This window comes from Salvelinus alpinus, chromosome 16, assembly GCF_045679555.1.
Source record: "Salvelinus alpinus chromosome 16, SLU_Salpinus.1, whole genome shotgun sequence".
In the NCBI taxonomy this organism is placed as follows: Eukaryota; Metazoa; Chordata; class Actinopteri; order Salmoniformes; family Salmonidae; genus Salvelinus; species Salvelinus alpinus.
The window spans coordinates 17,470,790-17,496,981 of record NC_092101.1 but is presented as its reverse complement, the minus strand read 5'-3'; the positions used below and the strand labels follow the sequence as shown (position 1 = coordinate 17,496,981).

At 41.0% G+C, this 26,192-nt stretch overlaps 1 protein-coding gene across 11 annotated transcripts in view; it reads left to right on the top strand.

The window, feature by feature from the left end:
- celf5a (cugbp, Elav-like family member 5a) overlaps window positions 1-9,043 on the top strand; it is a 239,500-nt gene extending 230,457 nt beyond the window's left edge. For all 11 annotated transcript variants that reach the window (XM_071345084.1, XM_071345081.1, XM_071345076.1 and 8 more), the window contains 3 exons: window positions 132-275; window positions 1,844-2,008; window positions 3,026-9,043. In XM_071345084.1, the coding sequence (XP_071201185.1) occupies window positions 132-275; window positions 1,844-1,971 (272 nt within the window). In that variant the 3' untranslated portion in view covers window positions 1,972-2,008; window positions 3,026-9,043. The remainder of the gene's footprint in view (window positions 1-131; window positions 276-1,843; window positions 2,009-3,025) is intronic.
- The last annotated feature ends 17,149 nt before the right edge of the window (window positions 9,044-26,192 follow it).

The window sequence follows — 26,192 nt, the reverse complement described above, 5'->3', positions numbered from 1 at the left end:
ACTCCATTAGTCGTGCTTCTCAGATCTGTACCCCGGCCAAATGAGAAGCAGTGGGTCTGGTCTGCAGGCAGCGGTAAATAAAGCAGTAAATAGGTTTGATTGTGGTTTCCATGGTTTCTGTGTGTTCGCAGGGCCTGAGGGCTGTAACCTGTTCATCTACCACCTGCCACAGGAGTTTGGAGATAATGAACTCATGCAGATGTTTCTGCCTTTCGGGAGCGTCATCTCCTCCAAGGTCTTCATGGACCGAGCTACCAACCAGAGCAAATGCTTCGGTGAGTTTTGTAATGGAGCTATAGTACAGTAGGTCATAGAGAGAAGGTCTATGTTTGTTCAATCGATCAATCTATTATCTTAAATATCATTTAATGTATCGCAAACAAGGCAATCTGTACTTAAATATTTACATTTTTAGATATTATCACGATAGTATGATTCCTGTGCTATTTCAACAAAATTTAACTTTTACATTAATCAAGTTGGTAGCCTATATTTCCCTTCTTATCTTACTAAGGATGTCCTTTGAGTTTGAAAAGCTTTTAGCTATTTTGTTCACAGCAAATCTTGGGAATACCATGTATGTAGTCACAGTCCCTGTGCCACTGTATTACTGTGTGGATGTGAAATTGACCTGAAAACTCATGTGAGGGCTTCTGCTGTATCAGCATCCAGATCACCGCTCTGTTACCCCACTACTTCCCAATACCCAGGGCGCACTGGGGCTGATTCACACGCCAACCTGGCCCTGGTCCCACTTGGCTCTGCCAACCCACAGACCAGACCTGCCTTTGGGCTTGAAAAAAAGGGGGGATGAAGGGAGGGGGGAGAAAAAAGGAGGGTAAGGCAAAGGAAAATTATAGATCAACATTTGTTTTCAATTCAGGGAGCCTCACATCCCTGGGCAAAATTGATTGCCGCCCGGCTCTCAGGGGGGACTTAATAACATATAAATTTGCAGTATTGACTAATACACTATGCATTTACAATGTAATGTTAGGTCTGGGGACTGGGCTGCTCTGTAGGGTAATTAATGTAGAAGGCAGGGAGAGGGATAAACCCAGACTGATGGTGCTGGGAGAAAAGCTGACATTAAGAGCTCCCCTTAAACCTGCTTTAAGTCCACATCCTTCCCTGTTATTCGTGTCAGGGCCGGCCTAGGGCACCCCTCTCATCCTCTCCACCTCCCTCTGTCCCCCGTAACCCATCCCCCTAATGGGGCAGTGTAGGCGGACACCTCCCCTCCCAGGTGTCAGGGGACCTGGGGAGGCTCCTGCTGTTTTTCCATGGGTCATCGACTGTTCCTAATGACACTATAGACGCTGGGGAGTGCATCAACCGGAGCCACACTCCACTGCAGTTTCTGGTCATTGACTTTCAAGGCTTTATTTTTACACTTGATGGAAACAGGATGCTCAGCATGAGTTTGGACTTGAGTGTCTGGCGCCGTACGCATGTGCTTCTGCGTCGGCCTGTCTCTGTGTTCGACTGTGTGGGTTCTGCTTCTCTGTGCAAGTGGAACAGCCACAATGGCATGCTCATTGATTTATAATCAAGAGCATTTGATAGTGTTTGCACAAAGCTACATTGAGAAGCAAAATGGTTCAAATGACAGAAAATGTTAAATATTGTTCCAAATATGACTTTGGTTCCCATCAAAATAAGCCCTTTGATATAATCTGAAATAGTCCATGCATAATGCTATTTGATTGAGCGAGTGCATTGTCTGAAATCTTTTATTTGTTTCCTCATAATTTAAGTCATTGGATACTTATTTGGCTACTTTTCCATATTGCCCGTTTTTAGCTTTTAGGCTAATACACTTTTCCTGTCTTTTCTCCTATAGGGTTTGTGAGCTTCGACAACCCAGCTAGCGCACAGGCAGCTATTCAAGCCATGAACGGCTTTCAGATTGGAATGAAGAGGTTGAAAGTCCAGTTGAAACGACCGAAGGATGCCAGCCGCCCTTACTGACACAACCTAGCCCTCAGTATTCACTGCAACAGCACAGGTAAGCCCAGTGGACGTTCTTATAGACTCAGACTGATAGAATGCCTGTCACCTAGAAATAGGATATTGGTCATCATGACAGACAAAGATAGATTGATTTGGAAATGTGGGCTGGCTTTCTCCAAACCATCACACTGATATCATGGGCATAATTGAACTATTTAAAAAAAAAAAAAAGAAACGGTCAAATCTATTCATCAAGAAACATCAAACATTCAAATAAAAGCAAGCTAGATCTAATCATGGCTTTGTTGGATTCTAACTTGGAACATACTTATTCATGTTACCATACTAGAACTTATTGATTACTTTACATGTATAAGGAATATATATGTTGGGGTCAATGGAGGATGAATAGGAAGGTGGTGTATGGAAAGTTACTGAGTGAGACAAGGGGAAGTGCAGAAAGTTTATATTCTGTTCAAAAATGTTATTGTTGAATATCAATGATCTTTAAGGAGGGAGGCAAAGAGCAACAGTCTAGTTTCAGTTCCTGATAAGGCAGGCCAGCTGTGGAACTAGAGAGGAGCGAGGAATTTGGTTTGAGGTCAAGTCAACAGATGAAGTGAGAAAAACCTCTGGGAGGGGTGCCAGAGGGGCCCACCCCAACGACCGTCCTACTGCCGTCCTACTGCCGTCCTACTGCCGTCCTACTGCCGTCCTACTGCCGTCCTATCTCACACGCATACACCTCCATGCCCATGAAGGTTCTTGCATCAGGCAGGGCCATCAGGCAGGGCCATCAGGCAGGGCCATCAGGCAGGGCCATGACTACAACAGTGAGAGGAACCAGTTAAGTTCCTCACTAGCAACAGAGATGTATTGGCTGTCTAGATGTGTAAGGAGTTGACCCTGCCTAGTAGGACGTTATAAATATATGTGCTTGTGTAATCATACCTTGTCTTTGCAGCTGTATGACCCAGTATGGTTTAATACATCTAGCTTGAGCTTTCTTCAGAGTCCAACTGGATCATTGTACCAGAGCTTAGAACCTAACAATTTGATCTCTATTTTTTAGGTTTTGAGGACAACTGAAGATATCTTGAAGGAGTTCAACTTTTTTTCTTTGAAAACAAAAATTATGTTTAAAAAAAATCCACACAAGGAATTTTCGAAGACATATCAGCATTTACTTATGAAGAAGACGTAGGCTATTGCAATGATGAAGAGATTGAAGAAGGTGTGAAGGAGTTGGCAGCAGCTACACCGAAGGACTTCAACGCAACAAACGGCACAGTGCAAGAAATACAAGAGAAGTAAAAAAAATGAAAAAAGATGTGAAACTTTTCTTGTGGAGACTTGAATTGTTAATTAAGCAACAAACAAACAAAAAAGCAGCAACAACAAATAGATTTCTATATACGTATTATATACACATATATATAAAGAAAGAGGCGCTTGTGGCTTTTACTATACTGGATAAATGAGGGTAAACACTTGAAGATCAAGAAAAACAGTGGAAAAAAAGAAGCTATTCTGTCCCACTGATGGACTTTCTTTCTCTTTCCCTCTTTCTCTTATTCTCTCACCATCTCTCAGCAAGCGCCAGACTATGACTTTCTGGGGTCACTGAGGTTTCCATTAGCTACAGTACAACTGAAAATCTTTCACCCCTAAGGGACCAAAGGACCAAACATTTTTATTGCTCTCAACAGTAATATAATATAGTATTAATGATACTAATACTACAAACTACTACTAATAATGTTACAAGTTAAAACTTAAGAAGAAACTTACTAGCTTCAGGTTGAAGCAGGAAAAGGGTTTTTTCTTTTATTTTCCTTTTACATTTATAGCTACTGGGTTTGAGAATATTTAAAAATAAAAAAAATTAAAAAAAAAAGTATTTTAAAAGCTATACTATTTTAGTGGACGTAGAATATGTGGATTAGAGATTGTTTCGGGCATGTTCAGATCTGCTGTTAGCAGTCATCATTCCAAATCTGGACTCATCATCTTGGACATATCTCTCTAGTAACTTCTCTGTGTTGAAGGAACAAAGCAACTCTGAGTAGCTGCCCATAAAGCGCCACACTGTAGTGCCAAAAGATATCCCGGAAATTGTGTCAAACCAAACATTCAAGGCATACAGTGTATTGAACAATATTTTCAATCTTCTGCTGTTTCTAGTCCCCCTGTCAGCGCACTGCGTTCCATTGTGATGTATTATCATTGTAGACCACCATCTTTTTTTATTGCAGAAAAGGCATTCCGTGTCAGGAAAAAGCGCGGCAGCGTCATTAAAGCACTGATAATACAGATAATCTGACCATAAAGCACAGCTGTAAAAGTGCCACCCGCTAGTGTGGATACGGAGCAGTAAAGGAGCTCAACATCTTTAACTGGTTAATAAAATATACAAATTACCCTGACAATGGTTATAAAATTGCCAACCAAGCGTTGCAGTGCCTACTGGGTCCTGCCCCCTACCGCTGCCAGCTTTCTCCAGCTGCTCTCTGCAGGGGGGGGCCCTCCCTGCTCAAGCACATCTCTTTTAATAGGGACCATCAGTTTACGGGGACCTGAGACCTAACTCGCAACATAATTAGGATAATGCTCATATTGATCAGATGGAGAGCAGCACTGCGGGGCACGAGATACACAATCAATTACACATTGGCATTTCGAATGAATTGACTGACTGACAGAGTTCATTTTTCACACAGCGCCTGCATGATAAATGCAGCAGCACCTTACCCCCTTCTCTCACTGCTTCAGGGAGGGCCTAGACTGACACACATGTACTGTGGGACTGTTTGTGACTGCAAGACAGAATGCTATACTTTTAAAACACATATGACACATACAGTGCATTCGGAAAGTATTCAGACCCCTTTACTTTTTCCACATTTTGCTACGTTACAGCTTTATTCTAAAATGTATTAAATTGTTATTTTTCCTCAACAATCAACACACCCTATAATGACAATGCAGAAAAAGTTTTTATTTTTTAATGAAATATTACATTTACCGAAGTATTCAGAACCTTTATTCAGCACTTTGTTGAGGTACCTTTGGCAGCGATTACAGCCTTGAGTCTTCTTCGGTATGACCCTAAAAGCTTGGCACACCTGTACTTGGGGAGTTTCTACCATTGCTCTCTGCAGATCCTCTCAAACTCTGTCAGGTTGGATGGGGAGCATTGCTGCAAAGCTATTTTGAGGTCTCTTCAGAGATGTTAGATCGGGTTCAAGTCCAGGCTCTGGCTGGGCCACTCAAGAACATTCAGAGACTTGTCCCGAAGCCTCTCCTGTGTTGTCTTGGCTGTGTGCTTAGGGTCGTTGTCATGTTGGAAGGTGAACCTTCGCCCCAGTCTGAGGTCCTGAGCGCTCTGGAGTACGTTGTCATCAAGGATCTCTCTGTACTTTGCTCCGTTCATCTTTTCTTCGATCCTGACTAGTATCCTAGACCATGCCTCTGAAAAACATCACCACAGCATGATGCTGCCACCACCATGCTTCACCGTAGGGATGGTTCAAGGTTTCCTCCAGACTTGACGCTTGGCATTCAGGACAAAGTGTTCAATCTTGGTTTCATCAGACCAGATAAAGTTGTTTCTTTAGGTTCCTTTTGCCAAACTCCAAGCGGGCTGTCATGTGCCTTTTACTGAGGAGTGGCTTCTGTCTGGCCACTCTACCATAAAGGCCTGATTGGTGGAGTGCTGCAGAGATGGTTGTCCTTCTGGAAGGTTATCCCATCTCCACAGAGGAATTCTAGAGCTCTGTCAGAGTGACCATCGGGTTCTTGGTCACCTCCCTGACCAAGGCCCTTCTCCCCCGATTGGTCAATTTGGTCGGGCAGCCAGCTCTAGGAAGAGTCTTGTTGGTTCCACAGTGTGCTCGGGGACCTTCAATGCTGCAGGCATTTTTTGGTACCCTTCCCCAGATCTGTGCCTCGACACAGTCTTGGAGCTCTACGGACAATTCCTTCAACCTCATGGCTTGTTATTTGCTCTGACATGCGCTGTCAACTGTGGGACCTTATATAGATAGGTGTGTGCCTTTCAAAATCATCTCCCATCAATTGAATTCACCACAGTTCGACTCCAATCAAGTTGTAGAAAATCTCAAGGATGATCAATGGAAACAGGATTCACCTGAGCTCAATTTCGAGTCTCATAGCAAAGGGTCTGAATACTTATGTAAATAAGGTGTGCTTTTTATTTTTCATAAATTTGCTAACATTTCTAAAAGTCTGTTTTTGCTTTGCCATTATGGGGTATTGTGTGTAGATTGCTGAGGAAAAACATGTATTTAATCAATTTTAGAATAAGCCTGTAACGTAACAAAATGTAGAAATAGTCGAGGGGTCTGAATACTTTCCGAAGGCACTGTATCATTCCTGGAATGGAAACAAATAGTCCGTAGAGTTTATTTAGTATAGCGGCAAACAATGAGGTCAAACGGAGGAGCAAGTGTAGTGTAGTGTAGTCCTTCCAGCGAGCCTGCCTTCCTGCCTGCTGTAGATGGGACTTAACTAAAGAGCAGATGCAATCTTTCCGGTGGGAATAATAGCACACTGAGAGGAGAACTCTTACACCATGAGGAACAGCTTGGCTTTAGCAGCCTTAGGAGGTCAAATTAAGAGCAAAATGATCCATCAATTAGACTGCAGCAGGCCTGACATTAAGTGTAGTTACTGCAGCTGCTGCTCGGAAGGGGAGTCACAAACAGGAACACAACAACAAAACAAACTCTGACGCTAGACAGCGTACTATTAGCCTGAAAAACCAATAATGTGTTGTCTAATAGTTGGCAACGCCTATAGCCAGATGGAGCCGATCATTTAAAGAGTATTAGTAAAAAGTAAACTGTTAAAGCAGTAGAATATACTATTCCTATGAAATATAAACATGTTTTACACTAATGATATGTTTGAGATGAAATCGGTTTGCAGATTTACATTGTAGCAGTATTTCTACTCAACTCTATTCCCTTTTCCAATTTCCATCGCAAAGCCATTCAATCATCATACTCATTCTCCTCTGATGCCGATCCATCTACCACTGAGGAAAGGCCTCTATCTCCTCTCTCTCCCCCTCCCACCCTCTCTCTATCCCTCTTTCTTTCTCTCTCCTGCTCTCTGAGCACTGCCCTGTGCCCTGCTCACTCTGAATATTTAGACGCTGTTCTTTTCCACCACACATCCCGTCTGTCTGATGTCTGGCAAATGGCATATCTGCTTGAATGACTGGGCAACAAACCATCTGAATTAGAATTTGACTGCGAGGGTGTGACTGAGCAAGTACCAGCATGTATATTTAGTGCTCTCTGAAGAGTTCTGAATGTAAGCCTCAGCATTGAAACCAAAAGGACAATGCATACTAAACTTGACCACTGAACGCTACAAAAGGCTGGAGTTCTTGTATGCTGTCAAAGTGTTGTAATGCCTTTATCAACATCAGAGTTGCCAAATCTCAGCCGAGTGCGTTTATAAAGGGACAACCTCTGTTTAATTCCTCCATCAGACATTAAAATGTTCATATTGTAAAGCTTAAAAAGGAAGAAAAGCCAATAGCAGACGACGGATTCACGATATTCATATGCAGCAGTGCAAATATGTGGTAGTAGATGTTTGATGACGTATTAACAGTTGAAATATTAGCAAATTAGAGATCAAGATAGATTAAGAACATAATGACAGTTTTTTTTTTGCAAGGTAGATATTTACCCGTATTTGCCAAAAGTGAACAGCGTCTCTTCATGAGTTACTGTGGTAGGTCCCCTCTGTTTATCCTCCCCTGTCGGGACTAGGAACCTTAGTAGACTGTGATATACAGGTGTGCCCCTAGCATCTAGAGCCTTAGTCCAAAAAGCTTTTCTTACACAAATTTTACTGGAGGGATTTTTAAATTATTAAAATCAAATTACATTTGGCCTTTAACAACAGCTTGGGTAATACAAATTAAAGATGGCAATTGTGGCTGAAATGTAATGCGTTTAAGAAATGAGAGGTACTTTTTATGGAGGGGTAAAAGTTAAGAGTACAATAATTGCGATGGAGGCGTGTGGATGCAGACTGTTTATATCAATTCCAGTATTATTTGCACACATGGGGTGCGAGTTTACAGGTGCTGTCCTGTCTGATTTGTAGGCAACAGCAGTAATTCTCATTGCACTACAATTTAAACGACGTGCTCGAGCCAGTGAAATGTTTTTCAGTGTTTTCATTGTAGTACCATTCTGCCACGTTCATACCTTGTCATTCCATCTCTCTAACCATGATGGTCATTGAATCTCTGAGCATGCTCAATAGGGGGGCTAGGGGGGGTTAAAGATTATAATTATGGTACTACTCGTATTAACAATATGATTCTTTAACTATGGTTTGAATGCTAAGGATAGTAGCTTATTATAAATATGAAATCTGTATATTATGGAAAATCAGCACAGGACCTTTCTTCGGGTATTATGGTGGGTGGAATTGGGAGGGCTGGGAGGGGAGGGTTTTTGCTTTATAAAGATGTTAAACTTCTGGTTTCTCAGCACAAAGCATACAAAAAATATATAACAAAAGTATTGAATCTGTTTAGTAGACTTTACTGACATGTTATGGGGCAAGGGAAGCATTTCAGTGCTATTCTCTAAACCTGGACCAGAAAAATGCTGTTTACAGGTTTTTTCAAAGAGGAGAGCTCCACCTATCTGCTTGATGGGCTCAGTACAGCATGGTTAACTGAAAAGGGAAGCAGTACCTTTTTATATATAAAAAAAAATTAAATATGTGTTCTGTAATAGCCTGAGAAACCAAACATTTTTTCCCCGTTGAAATTTCTTGAATACTTGCTGCTTAGATTATTTCATATTAATGATTAATGATTTAATGGTTTTATAATTATTTATTTGATCAGGTAAGGAACTTGATATTTAATTATGTATGTGTTTATTTATTTGTTTATTTAATTGTTTATTTATTTAATTTGTATTTATTTATGTTATTGTTCTGTTAAGATAAGGTATGTATAAAAAGAAATGCTTATTGGGGCTTTTCTCTTTCTCTCCTTTTTTTCAATTTTACAATAAAATTTCAAACTGGATGTTGCATTCTCATGTGTAATAAATGCATAACTACACCACCGAGAAGGGGAGTCGTTGGACAAACAGCTAAGTGTCCATCCCTGTCCTGAAGGCATTTTATGTCTATAAGTGTTGCAACCTTTTTCCTGCAATATTTCTAGGGTTATTTTCTAGGTATAGGGTAATTGAGTGTGCGGAAATGGCCATTATCACTGATGGCCTTACGCCCTTTCAGCACGTTACCAGCAGTACCAATCACATGCAATCTTCAGAGACACGCCTCCAAGACCTTAAGAAAACAAGCTCACATGATCATTTGTGGGAAATTAGGATGTATCTGATAGGAGTCTGTTCTAGAATTCACAGTGTAGCATAGAGCCAGACAGTAGGTGGGGAAATGTATTCTTTGTATACTCATATAGAAACCTAATGAGGCAAGGTGTAGAGTGATTGAAATGATCTGTCATCCTAAAGACTGTGGACCCAGTGCTCTGCTATTTAGTAGGTAACTTCTGATTGTATGGTTATTGGACTTAACCTGGGGATATGATATATTTTGGGGAAAATTTTGATGGGTAACAATAACCGGAGGGAATGATGAGTGTTGGCAGGAACAAGTCAAAATGATTGTGTTACAAATAAAGAAACTCATAACATATACATTACACATGCTATCAGTGCAATGTATACAAATCATGACACATTCATGCAACATTGACAAAGAGTACAGTATATCCTTGAAAATATACCTTGTCTTAGCAAGACACAAGAAAATAAACAGATGTGATCGCTGACTTGACACATTGGCCTGTGTTTTTAAAATGGTTGTGTTGATGCATCAAAAGATGTGGTGACATTAACAGTAGGGCTGGGTTGCTACGGTAATGAATGAAGGAAGAACATTCTGTAGAGCAGGGGGAAAAGGGCGGACCAAAATTAGAACCACTAGCACATGAAATAAATTGGCCCAATTCCAATAAAGTATGGCTCTTGGTCAGTGTGCGAGCCCGGCAGTTCATCTTTATTATCAGTTAATGAAAATCAATCCCCCTCCTGATAAACTCTTATCTTCACAGCCTTTGCGGGCCCGTGCGCAGGGAGATAATAAATTAGGGTAATATTGCCTTTGATGAGGGAGTGAATTGCAAATTATTGTAACTTTCCAAGATTTATGATGCAGGTGCTTCATTTCCGAGCAGGGTTTTTCCAGGCTCCGGGGTGCTGAGGTGCCATTTGTTAAAAGTTTGGTGACAGCCGTTAACAAAAATATACACTCAGCTGTCCAGGTATTCTCTACAGTGGCTTGCCTTACTGTACAGTAGTGCAACTACCACTACAATGGCATGCATTGGTTCTTGCTTAGGAGGGAGACGCTTTCATTTTACACACCCAGTAGTGAATGCATCGGAGATACGAATAGACCAAACCTAGGGGAGGGTATGTGTTTATTTAAGTAGAAATGTCAATCATCCTTTATATAAGTTCTCTCTCATACCAGAGTATAGTTTGATATGTAGGTCAGTAGCCATGCTGCATCAGGTTGTCTGTTTGAGAGACATGTTCAGGTTCCTCCTGTCATGTCGATTATTGAAGAGACAGAAACATGGACTTGGTCAAGTATAAAAGCCTGTGTTTTGAGATAGCTGGGATCATCCAGAATCCCCCTCCCCACACACCTTCCACCTACAGCAACTGAACAACATGTTGGATTATGTTATGCTGTTCTGTTATAGAGATCTATGCAACAGTATCTGTATGTGGAATTACAATTTGCTCTATCTTACACAGGCACAAACCAGGTCCACAAACCAGGCCCTGAATGCATAAGTTGGTTAACGTTATGCACAGCACACACCAGCTTCCTGCCAGTGATTCATGGGACGACAGGACAAGATGTGATTTAATAGGCCATGAAAAACGTGTAGAAAAAATAATACAAACCTGAGCACTGAGAACCAGCCATACCTGCCGCTGTCCACAAAGCTATGAAAAAGGAGTTCTACTCTGTCATATAATTATTTATTCCTTACATTTACAATGAATGAAGAGAAAGTGCCTATAAAGAGGATCGTCAATGTTTACAGTGAACGCCAGCATTTTGGCCTTTAGAAAATAAGTGCTTGGAATACATTGCATATATAGAGAGTCTTGCGCCATCTTTTTCAGTATAATCTGGACCGAAGAGAATATCACTATATCAACAATAACATAACCGGTCTAATACTTAAATAACACTACAATACAAAGACACTTGACAGAGAATATTCTGTTGACCTTGTATAATGCAGAACTCTATATCCTTATCAAGGCCAACTCATTTCAGTCTCCGAACACCTTGTATTAAGACAACCATCAATCTAACTATTTAACAATCAGGGAGAGGACTCACATGGCACTATCTATTTATCTTGCCAACTTCTCTATTAATATCAAATTAATTTCTCCAGTGAGAGTATCAATCACTCAGGGGTTTGTTCTCAACTCATTAGTATTTTAATTGTCCTTGTTTACAAGGGAAAGTGAAGGGAGACTGGTTGTAAAGAGGGTGGATGATGGCCAATCTACAGTACCTACTCCTTTACATAATGTAAGCCTACATACAAACATGTACCATTCTTAGCATACAAGACATCTATTTTAAAGGAACATGATTTTCAAGAAAACATTTTTGTAAACTTGGACTCTGAAAAATATTTATTTTAAGATTTATGACTATCCTCTAACCTAATTTGTGTACTGGCTTGTCAGATGTTTCAATATATCAAGTTTCCCCTATTCTAAGCCCACCCTCAGTGCCCACATGTCAGTTTTAGTGGCAGTTGTCATGCTGTCACTGGTTCTCCCAGATGAATATGAATCAGGACAGGACCGAAATCTTGAGTTTGTTTAACACCGCTGGGCAAATGTAACTTTCATCTCCCCCACACCATGTTAACAACCAAAGAACAACATGGACCATATTAGCCCATCTATTTATGGAATAAAAAATTATAAGACAACTGAAGTTGGAGGGTTGACAAACGTCATAAGGAAGGAAGGGCCGTATAGTGCAGAAAAATAACTATTAAAGCGGCAATTGGAGCTATATAGCCATCAGCGTGTTAACTAGCGCTCTGCCTGCTCGGCTGCCAAGACTAGATTGCTTGTGACAGGTTTTACCACGGCCGCACAATTGCTTCTTTCTATTTTCTCCCCTCCTCAGACGATATTAAAAATAAGGGTGATGAACACTCAGCCCAAGAACACATGATTTAGGACATCTGGAGTATAAGAGTATAATGATAAATGTGGATAAAATGGTGACGCATTTCATCATTTTCCTGCCCATCTCCAAACCCTTGTGGCTCATTGGTGTGTCATCTGAAATGGGGACACTAGTATAAAGCAAAGAACGTGTGAGAAAATTGCTTACTTTGCGAAATAAATACTGAAATAAAATATAGACGGGGCATGTTGACTAGCTAGATGGGAACTGGGACCATGTGTGTATTGCATATCTAACAGTGTCCTGTGCTGTCTGTGCTGTCTTTCTTGTTGTTTTCAATATATTGTCAAGCACAGGCCAAACCTTGTTAAAGCCTAGTATGGCAGGCGAGAGCAGACTCACTAGCCAGCCCAGCATTGAGCTAACATTTACACACACTCTATACACATAGACACCCCCCTCTGATGCCGCACAAACAGCAAGTAGAGCAAGATAGAAGTAGCTAGCACGGGGAACTCTGAGGAACCCAGCAGGGAATGGGTGGTAAAATAATCATGGCATGTTCTGTACGCAGGAAGAGGGCACCTATAGCCTACAGACTCCTGGCAAACTAGGAAAAGTGACACGTTTCCATGAATGTAATGAAGGTAACACAAATGAATAGAGGTCTTATAAGGTACATTCAGAGTGCTATACACACACATCTTAATGGTCACCACATTTTTTTAGCATAAGCCATTAACAGGGCAAACAAGATTACAGTGCCTTCGGGAAAGTATTCAGACCCCTTCACTTTTTCCACATTTTGTTACATTACATCCTTATTCTAAAATGGATTACATTTAAAAAAACATATTCAGCAATCTACACACAATACCCCATAATGATAAAGCAAAAACAGGTTTAGATTTTTTTGCAATTTTATTTAAAAAATAAAAAAATGAAACATATTTACGTAAGTATTCAGACCTTTTACTCAATACTTTGTTGAAGCACCTTTGGCAGCGATTACAGCCTCAAGTTCTTTTGGGGTATGACACTACAAGCTTGGCACACCTGTATTTGGGGAGTTTCTCCCATTCTTCTCTGCAGATCCTCTCAAGCTCTGTCAGGTTGGATGGGGAGCGTTGCTGCACAGCTATTTTCAGGTCTCTCCAGAGTTGTTTAATCGTGTTCAAGTCCGGGCTCTGGCTGGGCCACTCAAGAACATTCAGAGACCTGAAGTCACTCCTGCGTTGTCTTGGCTGTGTGCTTAGGGTCATTGTACTGTTGGAAGGTGAACCTTCACCCCAGAGGTCCTGAGCTCTCTGGAGTACGTTTTCATCAAGGATCTCTGTACTTTGCTCCGTTCATATTTGCCTGACTAGTCTAGTCTCCCAGTTCTTGCCACTGAAAAACATTGCCACAGCATTATGTTGCCACCACCATGCTTCACCATTGGGATGGTGCCAGGTTTCCTCCAAATGTGACACTTGGCATTCAGGCCAAAGAGTTTAATCTTGGTTTCATCAGCTCAGAGAATCTTATCATGGTCTGAGAGTCTTTAGGTGCCTTTTGGCAAACTCCGAGCGAGCTGTCATGTACCTTTTACTGAGGAGTTGCTTCCGTCTGGCCACTCTACCATAAATGCCTGATTGGTGGTGTGCTGCAGAGATGGTTGTCCTTCTGGAAGTTTCTCCCATCTCCACAGAGGAACTCTGGAGCTACGTCAGAGTGACCATCTGGTTCTCGGTCACCTCCCTGACGACCAGCTCAGGAAGAGTCTTGGTGATTCCAAACTTCTTCCATCTAAGAATGATGGAGGCCACTGGGTTTTTGAGGACCTTCAATAATACAGAATTGTTTTGGTACCCTTCCCCAGATCTCGGTACCCTTCCCCAGTGCCTCGTCACAATCCTGTCTCGGAGCTCTATGAACAATTCCTTCAAACTCATGGCTTGGTTTTTGCTCTGACAACTGTCAGACCTTATATAGACAGGTGTGTGCCTTTCCAAATCATGTCCAATCACTTGAATTTATCACAGGTAGACTCCAATCAAGTTGTATAAACATCTCAAGGACGATCAATGGAAATAGGATGTACCTGAGCTCAATTTTAAGTCTTATATCAAAGGGTCTGAATACTTATGTAAATAAGGCATTTCTGTTTAAAAAAAAATTCTAAAAACCTGTTTTCGCATTGTCATTATGGGGTACTGTGTGTAGATTGATGAGAAAACAATAACAATTTAATACATTTTAGAATAAGGCTGTAACGTAACAACATTTTGAAAAGGTCAGAGGGTCTGAATACTTTCCGAAGGCTCTGTATTATGACAACATTTTGTGATGGTTTTGTTCGTGTTGTTCTTTGGCAAGGGTTTTTTCGGCTGTTTGTGCACACACAAAAAATGATTGAGGCAAGCCAAAGTTCAGAGCTGACGCAACCTTCGTCTGTCATTTGTCAACAGTAGGGATTCTTCAATTAAGTGTTTTTTGTCCTTCAACAATAGACAACTCGTTTTCGTGCAAAACATTTTACTTGAGAAATACTGCACCAAACATCCTAGTTAGATGTAAAATTGTGCAACTAAGATCTCCTCTGCAAAATGTATGACAGATTTCTTGAGTTATCTTAGAATCATTCTGACTATTTCAAGGCTTTTTTAAGATGGACAAACAGTACTATTGCAGCTTTTTCTCATTTTTCATGCAAAGGTCTTTTAAAACCTCTTATGGATCCCTTCACGTGCCAATCCCTTTAGCGGGATTGATTTGACAACATCCAGTGAAATTGTAGTGCGCCAAATTCAAACTACAGGAATATCAATATTCAACATTCACGACAATATATGTGTAATACATCAAAATAAAGCTTAACTTCTTGTTAATCCAGCCGCTGTGTCAGATTTCAAAAAGGCTTTACGGCGAAAGCAGACCATGCGATTATCTGAGGACAGCACCCCGCATACAAACACATGAAAATCAGATTTCAACCAGGCAGGTGCGCGACAAAAGTCAGAAATAACGATATAATTAATGCCTTACCTTTGAAGATCTTCTTTTGTTGGCACTCCAAAATGTCCCAGAAACATCACAAATTGTCCTTTTGTTCGATAATGTCCTTCTTTATGTCCCAAAAATGTCAATTTATTTGGTGCGTTTGATTCAGAAATACACCGGTTTCAACTCGCCCAACATGCCTACAAAGTATCTAATAAGTTACCTGTAAACTTGGTCCAAACATTTCAAACAACGTTCCTAATTCAACCTCAGGTATCCTAAAATTTAAATCATCGATAAAATTTAAGACGGAATATACTGTGTTCAATACCGGATAAAAACAACATGAAGCGCATTCCAGTTTACGCGCACCAAACAGTAGAGTCCACTTGGAGTGACACTTACACTACTTCTTCATATCTCAAAAGAAAAACATCAACCAATTTCTAAAGACTGTTGACATCTAGTGGAAGCCATAGGAACTGCAACCAGGTTCCTCATAAATAGGGCTTTCAATAGAAAACCAATGGGAAACACAATGACTTCAATTTTTTTTATTTTCCCCCTGGATGGATTGTGCTCGGGGTTTTGCCTGCCAAATCAGTTCTGTTATGCTCACAGACATTATTCTAACAGTTTTAGAAACTTCAGAGTGTTTTCTATCCAAATCTACTAAGTATATGCATATCCTAGCTTCTGGGCCTGAGTAGCAGGCAGTTTACTTTGGGCATGCTTTTCATCCGGACGTGAAAATACTGCCCCCTAGCCCAAACAGGTATTTTAAGGGAGTATGCGAGCACACTCTTTCGGCTAGGCGCTGGTCGAACCGAAACAAGCGGAAGAGTTAAGACCAGTTTATAGTAAGTTGAGACAATATTCTTTCCCCCTCTCCCAATACAATCTATACTCTACTTTCCCAAGTAACTGTTCTTTTCTAGGAAATAAAGCTATAAGTAGCCAATTCCAATGGGCTAAATGTACACTGAAAGACAATACAAAATAGGAAATATGGCATGTATGTCAATAACTGTTCTATGGCAGGTGTGTGTGTGAGAGATGGGAGTGTGAAGGAGGGTGAATATGAATATGTGTAGGAGGAGGGGAAAGAATAGGTTTGTGGATCCATAGGGTACAGTTGAAGTCAGAAGTTGACATACACCTTAGCCAAATACATTTAAACTCACTTTTTCACAATTCCTGACATTTAATCCAAGTAGAAATTCAGTTTTAGGTCAGTTAGGATCACCACTTCATTTTAAGAATGTAAAATGTCAGAATAATAATAATAATAATAATGATTTATTTCAGCTTTTATTTCTTTCATCACAATCCCAGTGGGTCAGAAGTTTACATACACTCAATTAGTATTTGTAGCGTTGCCTTTAAATTGTTTAACTTGGGTCAAACCTTCCACAAGCTTCCCGCAATAAGTTGGGTGAATTTTGGCCCATTCCTCCTAACAGAGCTGGTGTAACTGAGTCAGGTTTGTAGGCCTCCTTGCTCGCGTACGCGCATTTTCAGTTCTACCCACAAATTTTCTATAGGATTGAGGTCAGGACTTTGTGATGGCCACTCCAATACCTTGACTTTGTTGTCCTTAAGCCATTTTGCCACAACTTTGGAAGTATGCTTCGGGTCAATGTCCATTTGGAAGACCCATTTGCAACCAAGCTTTAACTTCCTGACTGATGTCTTGAGATGTTACTTCAATATATCCACATAATTTTCCTCCCTCATGATGCCATCCATTTTGTGATGTGCACCAGTCCCTCCTGCAGCAAAGCACCCCCACAACATGATGCTGCCACCCCCGTGCTTCACGGTTGGGATGGTGTTCTTTGGCTTGCAAGCCTCCCCCTTTTTCCTCCAAACATAACAATGGTCATTATGGCCAAACAGTTCTGTTTTTGTTTCATCAGACCAGAGGACATTTCTCCAAAAACTACGATCTTTGTCCCCATGTGCAGGTGCAAACTGGTTTTGGAGCAGTGGCTTCTTCCTTGCTGAGTGGCCTTTCAGGTTATGTCGATATCAAGCATTCATCAAGTTAGACAGACATAGCAATAAAAAAGGGAAAAATCAAGGAACCTCCAAAGAGGCTGAACATTTTTATCTCTACAAATATTTTACAGGACACCTGGAGATTATTATTCCCAACTACTAAAACCTTTACCATTACAAATGTAGACTTAGAGGACAGAGAAAAGCCGATTCCCAACAAAATTTGGGATGCTTTTAAGGCATACATTAGTGGAATGATAATCTCATACTCTGCAAAAGTAAATTCTGAGTTAGAAATTAAAATTAAAGAATGAGAAAAATAAATCACTATCTTAGAGAAGTGTGGGGTGCTGCCTTAATCGACATCCACGTCATCGGCGCCCGGGGAGCAGTTGTTGTTGGGGGTTAACTGCCTTGCTCAAGGGCAGAACGACAAATTTCTCCACCTTGCTGGCTCGGGGATTCAAACCAGCAACCTTTTGGTTACTGGCACAACGCTCTTAACCGCTACCTGCCACATTCATATTAATCAAACAGGGTTTATTAAAATAGACACAGCGCCTTCAGAAAGTATTCATACCCCTTGACTTATTCCACATTTTGTTGTTTTAGAGCTTGAATTCAAATTAGATTTTTTTTTCTTCACATCTACACACAATACTCCACAATGACAAAGTGAAAACATGTTGTTTTTTTACTATTTTTGCAACTATCTAATTTACACAAGTTTTCAACCCCTGAGTCAATATATCACCTTCAGCAGTAATTACAGCTGTGAGTCTTTCTTTTGAAAAATCTTCAAGTTCTATCAAGTTGGTTGTTGATCATTGCTAGACCGACATTTTCAAGGCTTGCCATAGATTTTTTAAAGTCAAAACTATAAATAGGCCACTCAGGAACATTCAATGTCATCTTGATAAGCAATTCCAGTGAATATTTAGCCTTGTGTTTTAGGTTATTGTCCTGCTGAAAGGTTCATTTGTCTCCCAGTGTCTGTTTGAAAGCAGACTGAAACAGCTTTTCCTCTATGGTTTTGCCTGTGCTTAGCTCTTTTCCATTTATTTGTATCCTACAACACTCCCTAGTTCTTGCTGATGACAAGCATACCCATAACATGATGTAACCAACACCATGCTTGAAAATATGAAGAGTGGTACTCAGTGATGTGTTGTGTTGGATTTGCCCCAAACATAATACTTTGTATTCAGGACATAACGTTTTTTTCTTAGCCATTTTTTTTTGCAGTTTTAATTTAATGCTCTATTGCAAACAGGTTGCATGTTTTTGAAAATTGTATTCTGTACTGGCTTTTTCACGCTGTCATTTAGGTTAGTATTGTGGAGTAACTACATTGTTGTTGAGCCATTCTCAGTTATCTCTTTTCACAGCCATTATTTTATTTTATTTTATTTTACCGTTATTTTACCAGGTAAGTTGACTGAGAACACGTTCTCATTTGCAGCAACGACCTGGGGAATAGTTACAGGGGAGAGGAGGGGGATGAATGAGCCAATTGTAAACTGGGGATTAAACTCTGTAACTGTTTTAAAGTCACCATTGATCTCATGGTGAAATCCCTGAGCGGTTTCCTTTCTCTCTGGCAACTGAGTTAGGAAGGACACCTGTATCTTTGTAGTGACTGAGTGTATTGATACATCCTCCAGAGTTTAATTAATAACTTCACCATGCTCAAAGGGATATTAAGTGTCAGCTTTTAAAAAAATCTACTAATAAGTGCCCTTCTTTGCAAGGCATTGGAAAACCTCCCTGGTCTTTGTGGTTGAATCTATCACGCCCTGTCTCCACCCCCTCCAGGTGTCGCTTATTTTCCCCGGTGTATTTATCCCTGTGTTTCCTGTCTCTCTGTGCCAGTTTGTCTTGTATGTTCAAGTCAACCAGTGTGTTTTTCCCGTGCGCCTGCTTTTTCTTTTCTCTTTTTGCTAGTCCTCCCGGTTTTGACCCTTGCCTGTTTCTGGACACTGTACTCGCCTGCCTGACCATTCTGCCTGCCTTGACCTCGAGCCTGCCTGCCACTCTGTACCTCCTGGACTCTGAACTGCTTTTGACCTTTTGTCTGTCCACGACCATTCTCTTGCCTACCCTTTTGGATTATAATAAATATCAAAGACTCAAACCATCTGCCTCCTGTGTCTGCATCTGGGTCTCACCTTGTGCCCTTATAGAATCTGGGTTTGAAATTCACTGCTCAACTGAGGGACCTTACAGATAAGTGTGGGGTACAGAAATTAGGCAGTCATAAAAAAATGATGGTAGCCCTTTCCTGCAGTCATAATTAATAGACATTATTTAAAAAACCCGCTGAAAATCTGCTTGTCAAACGATGTACAGTACCAGTCAAAAGTTTGGACACACCTACTCATTCAAGATTCTTCAAAATAGCCACCCTTGCCTTGACAGCTTTGCACACACTTGGCATTCTCTCAACCAGCTTCATGGGGTACAGTAGTCACCTGGAATACATTACAATTAACAGGTGTGCTTTGTTAAAAGTTAATTTGTGGAATTTCTTTCCTTACTGGCTCTCACGAGGACCGACACAGGAAAGACCCAGAGTTACCTCTGCTGAGGATAAGTTCATTAGAGTTAACTGCACCTCAGACTGCAGCCCAAAAGAATGCTTCACAGTTCAAGTAATAGACATTTCAACATCAACTGTTCAGAGGAGACCGCGTAAATCAGGCCTTCATGGTCGAATTGATGCACAGAAACCAGTACTATAAATATATATTTTTTAAAACCTGGAATGAGTAGGTGTCCAAACTTTTGACTGGTACTGTGTATATAAAGTGTAATATTTGGATGCAAACTCAAAATTGAATACATTTCAACTCTATAACTGACATGGTACAGGAGTCTTCTTTTTAGGTGTGTGAGGTGTATACTTGTTTCAAAGTAGATTTGTTTAAGACTACCAAGAAACAGTGTCTGACCCTGATTTAGCCTACTTCAGTAAAAGGTAAAACACTATTGCAAACAGAGTCCATGCAACTTATTATGTGACTTGTTAAGCCCATTTTTACTTCTGAACTTATTTAGGCTTACCATAACAAAGGGGTTGAATATTTATTGACTCAATACATTTCAACTTTTAAATCGATTTGTAAAAAATTCTAAAAGCATATTTCCACTTTGACATTAGAAATTCCCCAGGGCAGCTGTCTAGGCCCCTTACTTTTTTCAATCTTTACTAACGACATGCCACTGGCTTTGAGTAAAGCCAGTGTGTCTATGTATGTGGAAGACTCAACACTATACACGTCAGCTACTACAGCGACTGAAATGACTGCAACACTCAACAAGGAGCTGCAGTTAGTTTCAGAATGGGTGGCCAGGATTGTAAACTGTCATGGTCAAAACATATGTATACAAGCTAAGATGGGGAGAAGTCTGTCCATAATAAAGTGCTGCTCTAACTTCTTAACAGCACTATTAACAAGGCCCTTGGATGTACACAGAGCTAACATTAATAATATGCATATCATTCTCTCCTGGCTCAAAGTGAAGGAGAGATTGACTTCATCACTACTTGTATTTGTGAGAGGTATTGACATGTTGAATGCACGAGCTGTCTGTTTGAACTACTGGCACACAGCTCGGACACCCATGCATACCCCACAAGACATGCTACCAGAGGTCTCTTCACAGTCCCTAAGTCCAGAACAGAGGATGGGAGGCATGCAGTTCTAAATAGAGTCATGACTACATGGAACTCTATTCCAAATCAAGTAACTGATGCAAGCAGTAAAATTAGATTTAAAAAAGAGATAAAATACACCTTATGGAACAGCAGGGACTGTGAAGCAACACAAACATAGGCACAGACACATGCATACACACACAATAATATATGCACTCTCCATACACATGGGTTTTTTTCTGATGTAGATATGTGGTAGTGGAGTAAGGGCCTGAGGGAATAGTATGTTGTGAAATCTGTTATGAATGTATTGTAATGTTTTTGAAATTGTATAACTGCCTTAATTGTACTGGACCCCAGGAAGAGTAGCTGCTGCCTTGGCATAAACTAATGGGGATCCATAATAAATACAAATACAAGTGATGGGGTATTGTGTGTAGGCCAGTGACAAAAAAAAAACACAATTAAAACAATTTTACATTCAGACAAAATGACAAATGTGTAAAAAGTCAAGGGGTGTGAATACTTTCTGAAGGCACTGTAAGTGTAAAACCAACAAGGACTCAATAGTTCATGCCTTCTGAGAGTGATATGAAATCCAAAAGTTATGGGCGGAATTAGAAAGTTGGCTGTTAGAAGTTTTACAATGTAAGTTTACTTTTAATCTGTCTATATGCATATTTCAAGACATGGCATATGAGGGTGCGATAAGATACCCAATGGGGTAGACCATACTTTTCTCGTCAATGATTTTGAAAAGAACTCTACTTAAAAACTGGAAATGATCCTCCATCACAACAACAACAGCTGATGAATCAAAAGTGTTATTATTTAAATATTTTAAAGGTGTGGGCTACAAAGAATCAGAACAGTGTAATTTGAGGCCATGTGGCATAGTGCTACAAGCACTGGACAGTTCCAGGGGATGAAGGGGGAGTGTAGTTGTGAGACATATGTGATGTGAGTGTTTGCGGTGGGAACAGGAAATACGTACAACAACAAGAATATATTTTTTTCAGGTAACTTGCACCTTCCCACCTGCCATACTCTAAAAATTAGGGGTTCAGCAAGGGTTCTTCTAAGATCCTCAAAGTTCTTCAAAGAACCTTAGGGTTCTTGGCACTGAAAATGCCCCCAAAACGTTATTCCAAGAACCCTATAGGAAGTGGGGTTCATCGAGGAACCTCCTAGTTGGTGGGGGTTCTTAGAGGAACCTAACGGCCCAACTAAAATATTTGGATTTGAATTTGAAAGTACAGCAGGCACTTAACTGAAATATTTAAAGATCTCAGTTTAAGGTAAGGTTTGTCCCTTGTATGATCTAAACTGATATTGTTTTATGATGATACCAACAATCTTTTCATATTTGTGCAAATCTTTCTAAAACAGAAAATCGACACAATTCACTGGATATCAATCAACAAAGAGGTAAGAATATGTAGGCTATACGAATATGTTCAAGGCTAGCTGTATTGGGTGCAGATGACTGAACTGCTCACTTTTGTGTCTGTAGGTATACAGAGGAGGAGGCATACAAAGGTATGTCAATAGGTATTGATAATGTTGTTATGCAGATCACACGTACCATCCTCCTCCCTTATCTCTTCAATGAATATCAAATCAAATCAAGTTTATTTTATATAGCCCTTCGTACATCAGCTAATATCTCGAAGTGCTGTACAGAAACCCAGCCTAAAACCCCAAACAGCAAGCAATGCAGGTGTAGAAGCACGGTGGCTAGGAAAAACTCCCTAGAAAGGCCAAAACCTAGGAAGAAACCTAGAGAGGAACCAGGCTATGAGGGGTGGCCTGGTTCCTCTCTAGGAGAGAGGAACCAGGCCGGGTGGAGATTATAACAGAACTATGCCAAGATGTTCAAAATATTCATAAGTGACAAGCATGGTCAAATAATAATCATGAATAATTTTCAGTTGGCTTTTCATAGCCGATCATTAAGAGTTGAAAATAGCAGGTCTGGGACAGGTGGCGGTTCCATAACCGCAGGCAGAACAGTTGAAACTGGAATAGCAGCAAGGCCAGGTGGACTGGGGACAGCAAGGAGTCATCATGCCCGGTAGTCCTGACGTATGGTCCTAGGGCTCAGGTCCTCCGAGAGAGAGAAAGAAAGAGAGAATTAGAGAGAGCCAAGATTTTCAAAATGTTCATAAATGACAAGCATGGTCAAATAATAATCAGGAATAAATATCAGTTGGCTTTTCATAGCCGATCATTAAGAGTTGAAAACAGCAGGTCTGGGACAGGTAGGGGTTCCATAACCGCAGGCAGAACAGCTGAAACTGGAATAGCAGCAAGGCCAGGCGGACTGGGGACAGCAAGGAGTCATCATGTCCGGTTTGCCGTGACGTATGGTCCTAGGGCTCAGGTCCTCCGAGAGAGAGAAAGAAAGAGAGAAGGAGAGAATTAGAGAGAGCCAAGATTTTCAAAATGTTCATAAATGACAAGCATGGTCAAATAATAATCAGGAATAAATATCAGTTGGCTTTTCATAGCCGATCATTAAGAGTTGAAAACAGCAGGTCTGGGACAGGTAGGGGTTCCATAACCGCAGGCAGAACAGCTGAAACTGGAATAGCAGCAAGGCCAGGCGGACTGGGGACAGCAAGGAGTCATCATGCCCGGTTTGCCGTGACGTATGGTCCTAGGGCTCAGGTTCTCCGAGAGAGAGAAAGAAAGAGAGAACGAGAGAATTAGAGAGAGCATACTTAAATTCACACAGGACACTGGATAAGATAGGAGAAGTACTCCAGGTATAACCAACTGACCCTAGCCCCCCGACACATAAACTACTGCAGCATAAATACTGGAGGCTGAGACAGGAGGGGTCAGGAGACACTGTGGCCCCATCAGAAGAAACCCCCGGACAGGGCCAAACAGGAAGGATATAACCCCACCCACTTTGCCAAAGCACAGCCCCCACACCACTAGAGGGATATCTTCAACCACCAACTTACAATCCTGAGACAAGGCCGAGTATAGCCCACAAAGATCTCCACCACAGCACAAACCAAGGGGGGGCGCCAACCCAGACAGGAAGATCACGTCAGTAACTCAACCCACTCAAGTGACGCACCCCTCCCAGGGACGGCATGAAAGAGCACCAGTAAGCCAGTGACTCAGCCCCTGTAATAGGGTTAGAGGCAGAGAATCCCAGTGGAGAGAGGGGAACCGGCCAGGCAGAGACAGCAAGGGCGGTTCGTTGCTCCAGAGCCTTTCCGTTCACCTTCACACTCCTGGGCCAGACTACACTCAATCATATGACCTACTGAAGAGATAAGTCTTCAGTAAAGACTTAAAGGTTGAGACCGAGTCTGCGTCTCTCACATGGGTAGGCAGACCGTTCCATAAAAATGGAGATCTATAGGAGAAAGCCCTGCCTCCCGCTGTTTGCTTAGAAATTCTAGGGACAATTAGGAGGCCTGCGTCTTGTGACCGTAGCGTACGTATAGGTATGTACGGCAGGACCAACTCAGAAAGATAGGTAGGAGCAAGCCCATGTAACGCTTTATAGGTTAACAGTAAAACCTTGAAATCAGCCCTTGCCTTAACAGGAAGCCAGTGTAGGGAAGCTAGCACTGGAGTAATATGATCAAATTTCTTGGTTCTAGTCAGGATTCTAGCAGCCGTATTTAGCACTAACTGAAGTTTATTTAGTGCTTTATCCGGGTAGCCGGAAAGTAGAGCATTGCAGTAGTCTAACCTAGAAGTAACAAATGCATGGATTAATTTTTCTGCATCATTTTTGGACAGAAAATTTCTGATTTTTGCAATGTTACGTAGATGGAAAAAAGCTGTCCTTGAAACAGTCTTGATATGTTCGTCAAAAGAGAGATCAGGGTCAAGAGTAACGCCGAGGTCCTTCACAGTTTTATTTGAGACGACTTTACAACCATCAAGATTAATTGTCAGATTTAACAGAAGATCTCTTTGTTTCTTGGGACCTAGAACAAGCATCTCTGTTTTGTCCGAGTTTAAAAGTAGAAAGTTTGCAGCCATCCACTTCCTTATGTCTGAAACACAGGCTTCTAGCGAGGGCAATTTTGGGGCTTCACCATGTTTCATTGAAATGTACAGCTGTGTGTCATCCGCATAGCAGTGAAAGTTGACATTATGTTTTCGAATAACATCCCCAAGAGGTAAAATATATAGTGAAAACAATAGTGGTCCTAAAACGGAACCTTGTGGAACACCGAAATGTACAGTTGATTTGTCAGAGGACAAACCATTCACAGAGACAAACTGATATCTTTCCGACAGGTAAGATCTAAACCAGGCCAGAACTTGTCCGTATAGACCAATTTGGGTTTCCAGTCTCTCCAAAAGAATGTGGTGATCGATATCACAGGCCTCCACATTATGGACAAGTTATGTGTATGACAACCATTATCAAAATAGTTTTTCTCTTTCACATTTACCACAAAAAACACAGCTGTGTGCATGTTTTGATAATCATCTGTATAATTGCTATTTTTGGGATTCACAGACTTCACCCTCCCTACACTTCTGATTTTAACAGGAAACCTGTTCGATCACCATGCACTGCAAAATCATTATGGCTATGGATACGGAGAACATCTGCAGACACTGCCAGTACCCAATGACAGCTGTTACTGTGGATCTCTCCACTCAAGAACAATCTCTACTATCTACTCTGGAACACATAGACTCTGACCTGTGCAATGAGCCAAACGGATTAAAGAATCCTACAGTACCCAAACACCCTCTTTCTCTCTCTCTCTCGCTCTCTCTCACACACACACACGCACATACTGTGCAGTAATTAGAATCCATAGAGCAGCTTTAAGTGATACAGTCTACTGTGCTCACCCCTCCTCTGCCTCTCTCCATCACTTTCTCTGTGTTGTCTGTTGCTGTCTCTCGTCTGCCCTCTTCTGTTGCTGTCTCTTATTCTTCTATGTTGCGGTCTCTTATTCTTCTATGTTGCTGTCTCTCGTCTGCCCTCTTCTGTTGCTGTTTATGTTGCTGTCTCTTGTCTACCCTCCTTTCTCGTCCTGTCCTGGTTGTAAAAAGTGTAAAAGAAACAATTGTTTTAATAGTAATTTCTCTGGCCTTTTTACCTCAGCTATTCTTTGTAAACTATGTTTAACTTTTTCACTGTCTGTATTTCACCTCTTAGAATTTGTGCAAATAAATAAGGCTAATTAGAATCTATAAAGCAGCTTGAAGTGCTACAGTCTGTGTGCTCAACTCACCTCTGTTCTCTCTCCATCTGCCCTCTTCTGTCACTTTGTCTGTGTCTTGTCTGTTGCTGTCTCAGGTTCTTGTTTCTTACTGTGTTCTTTGT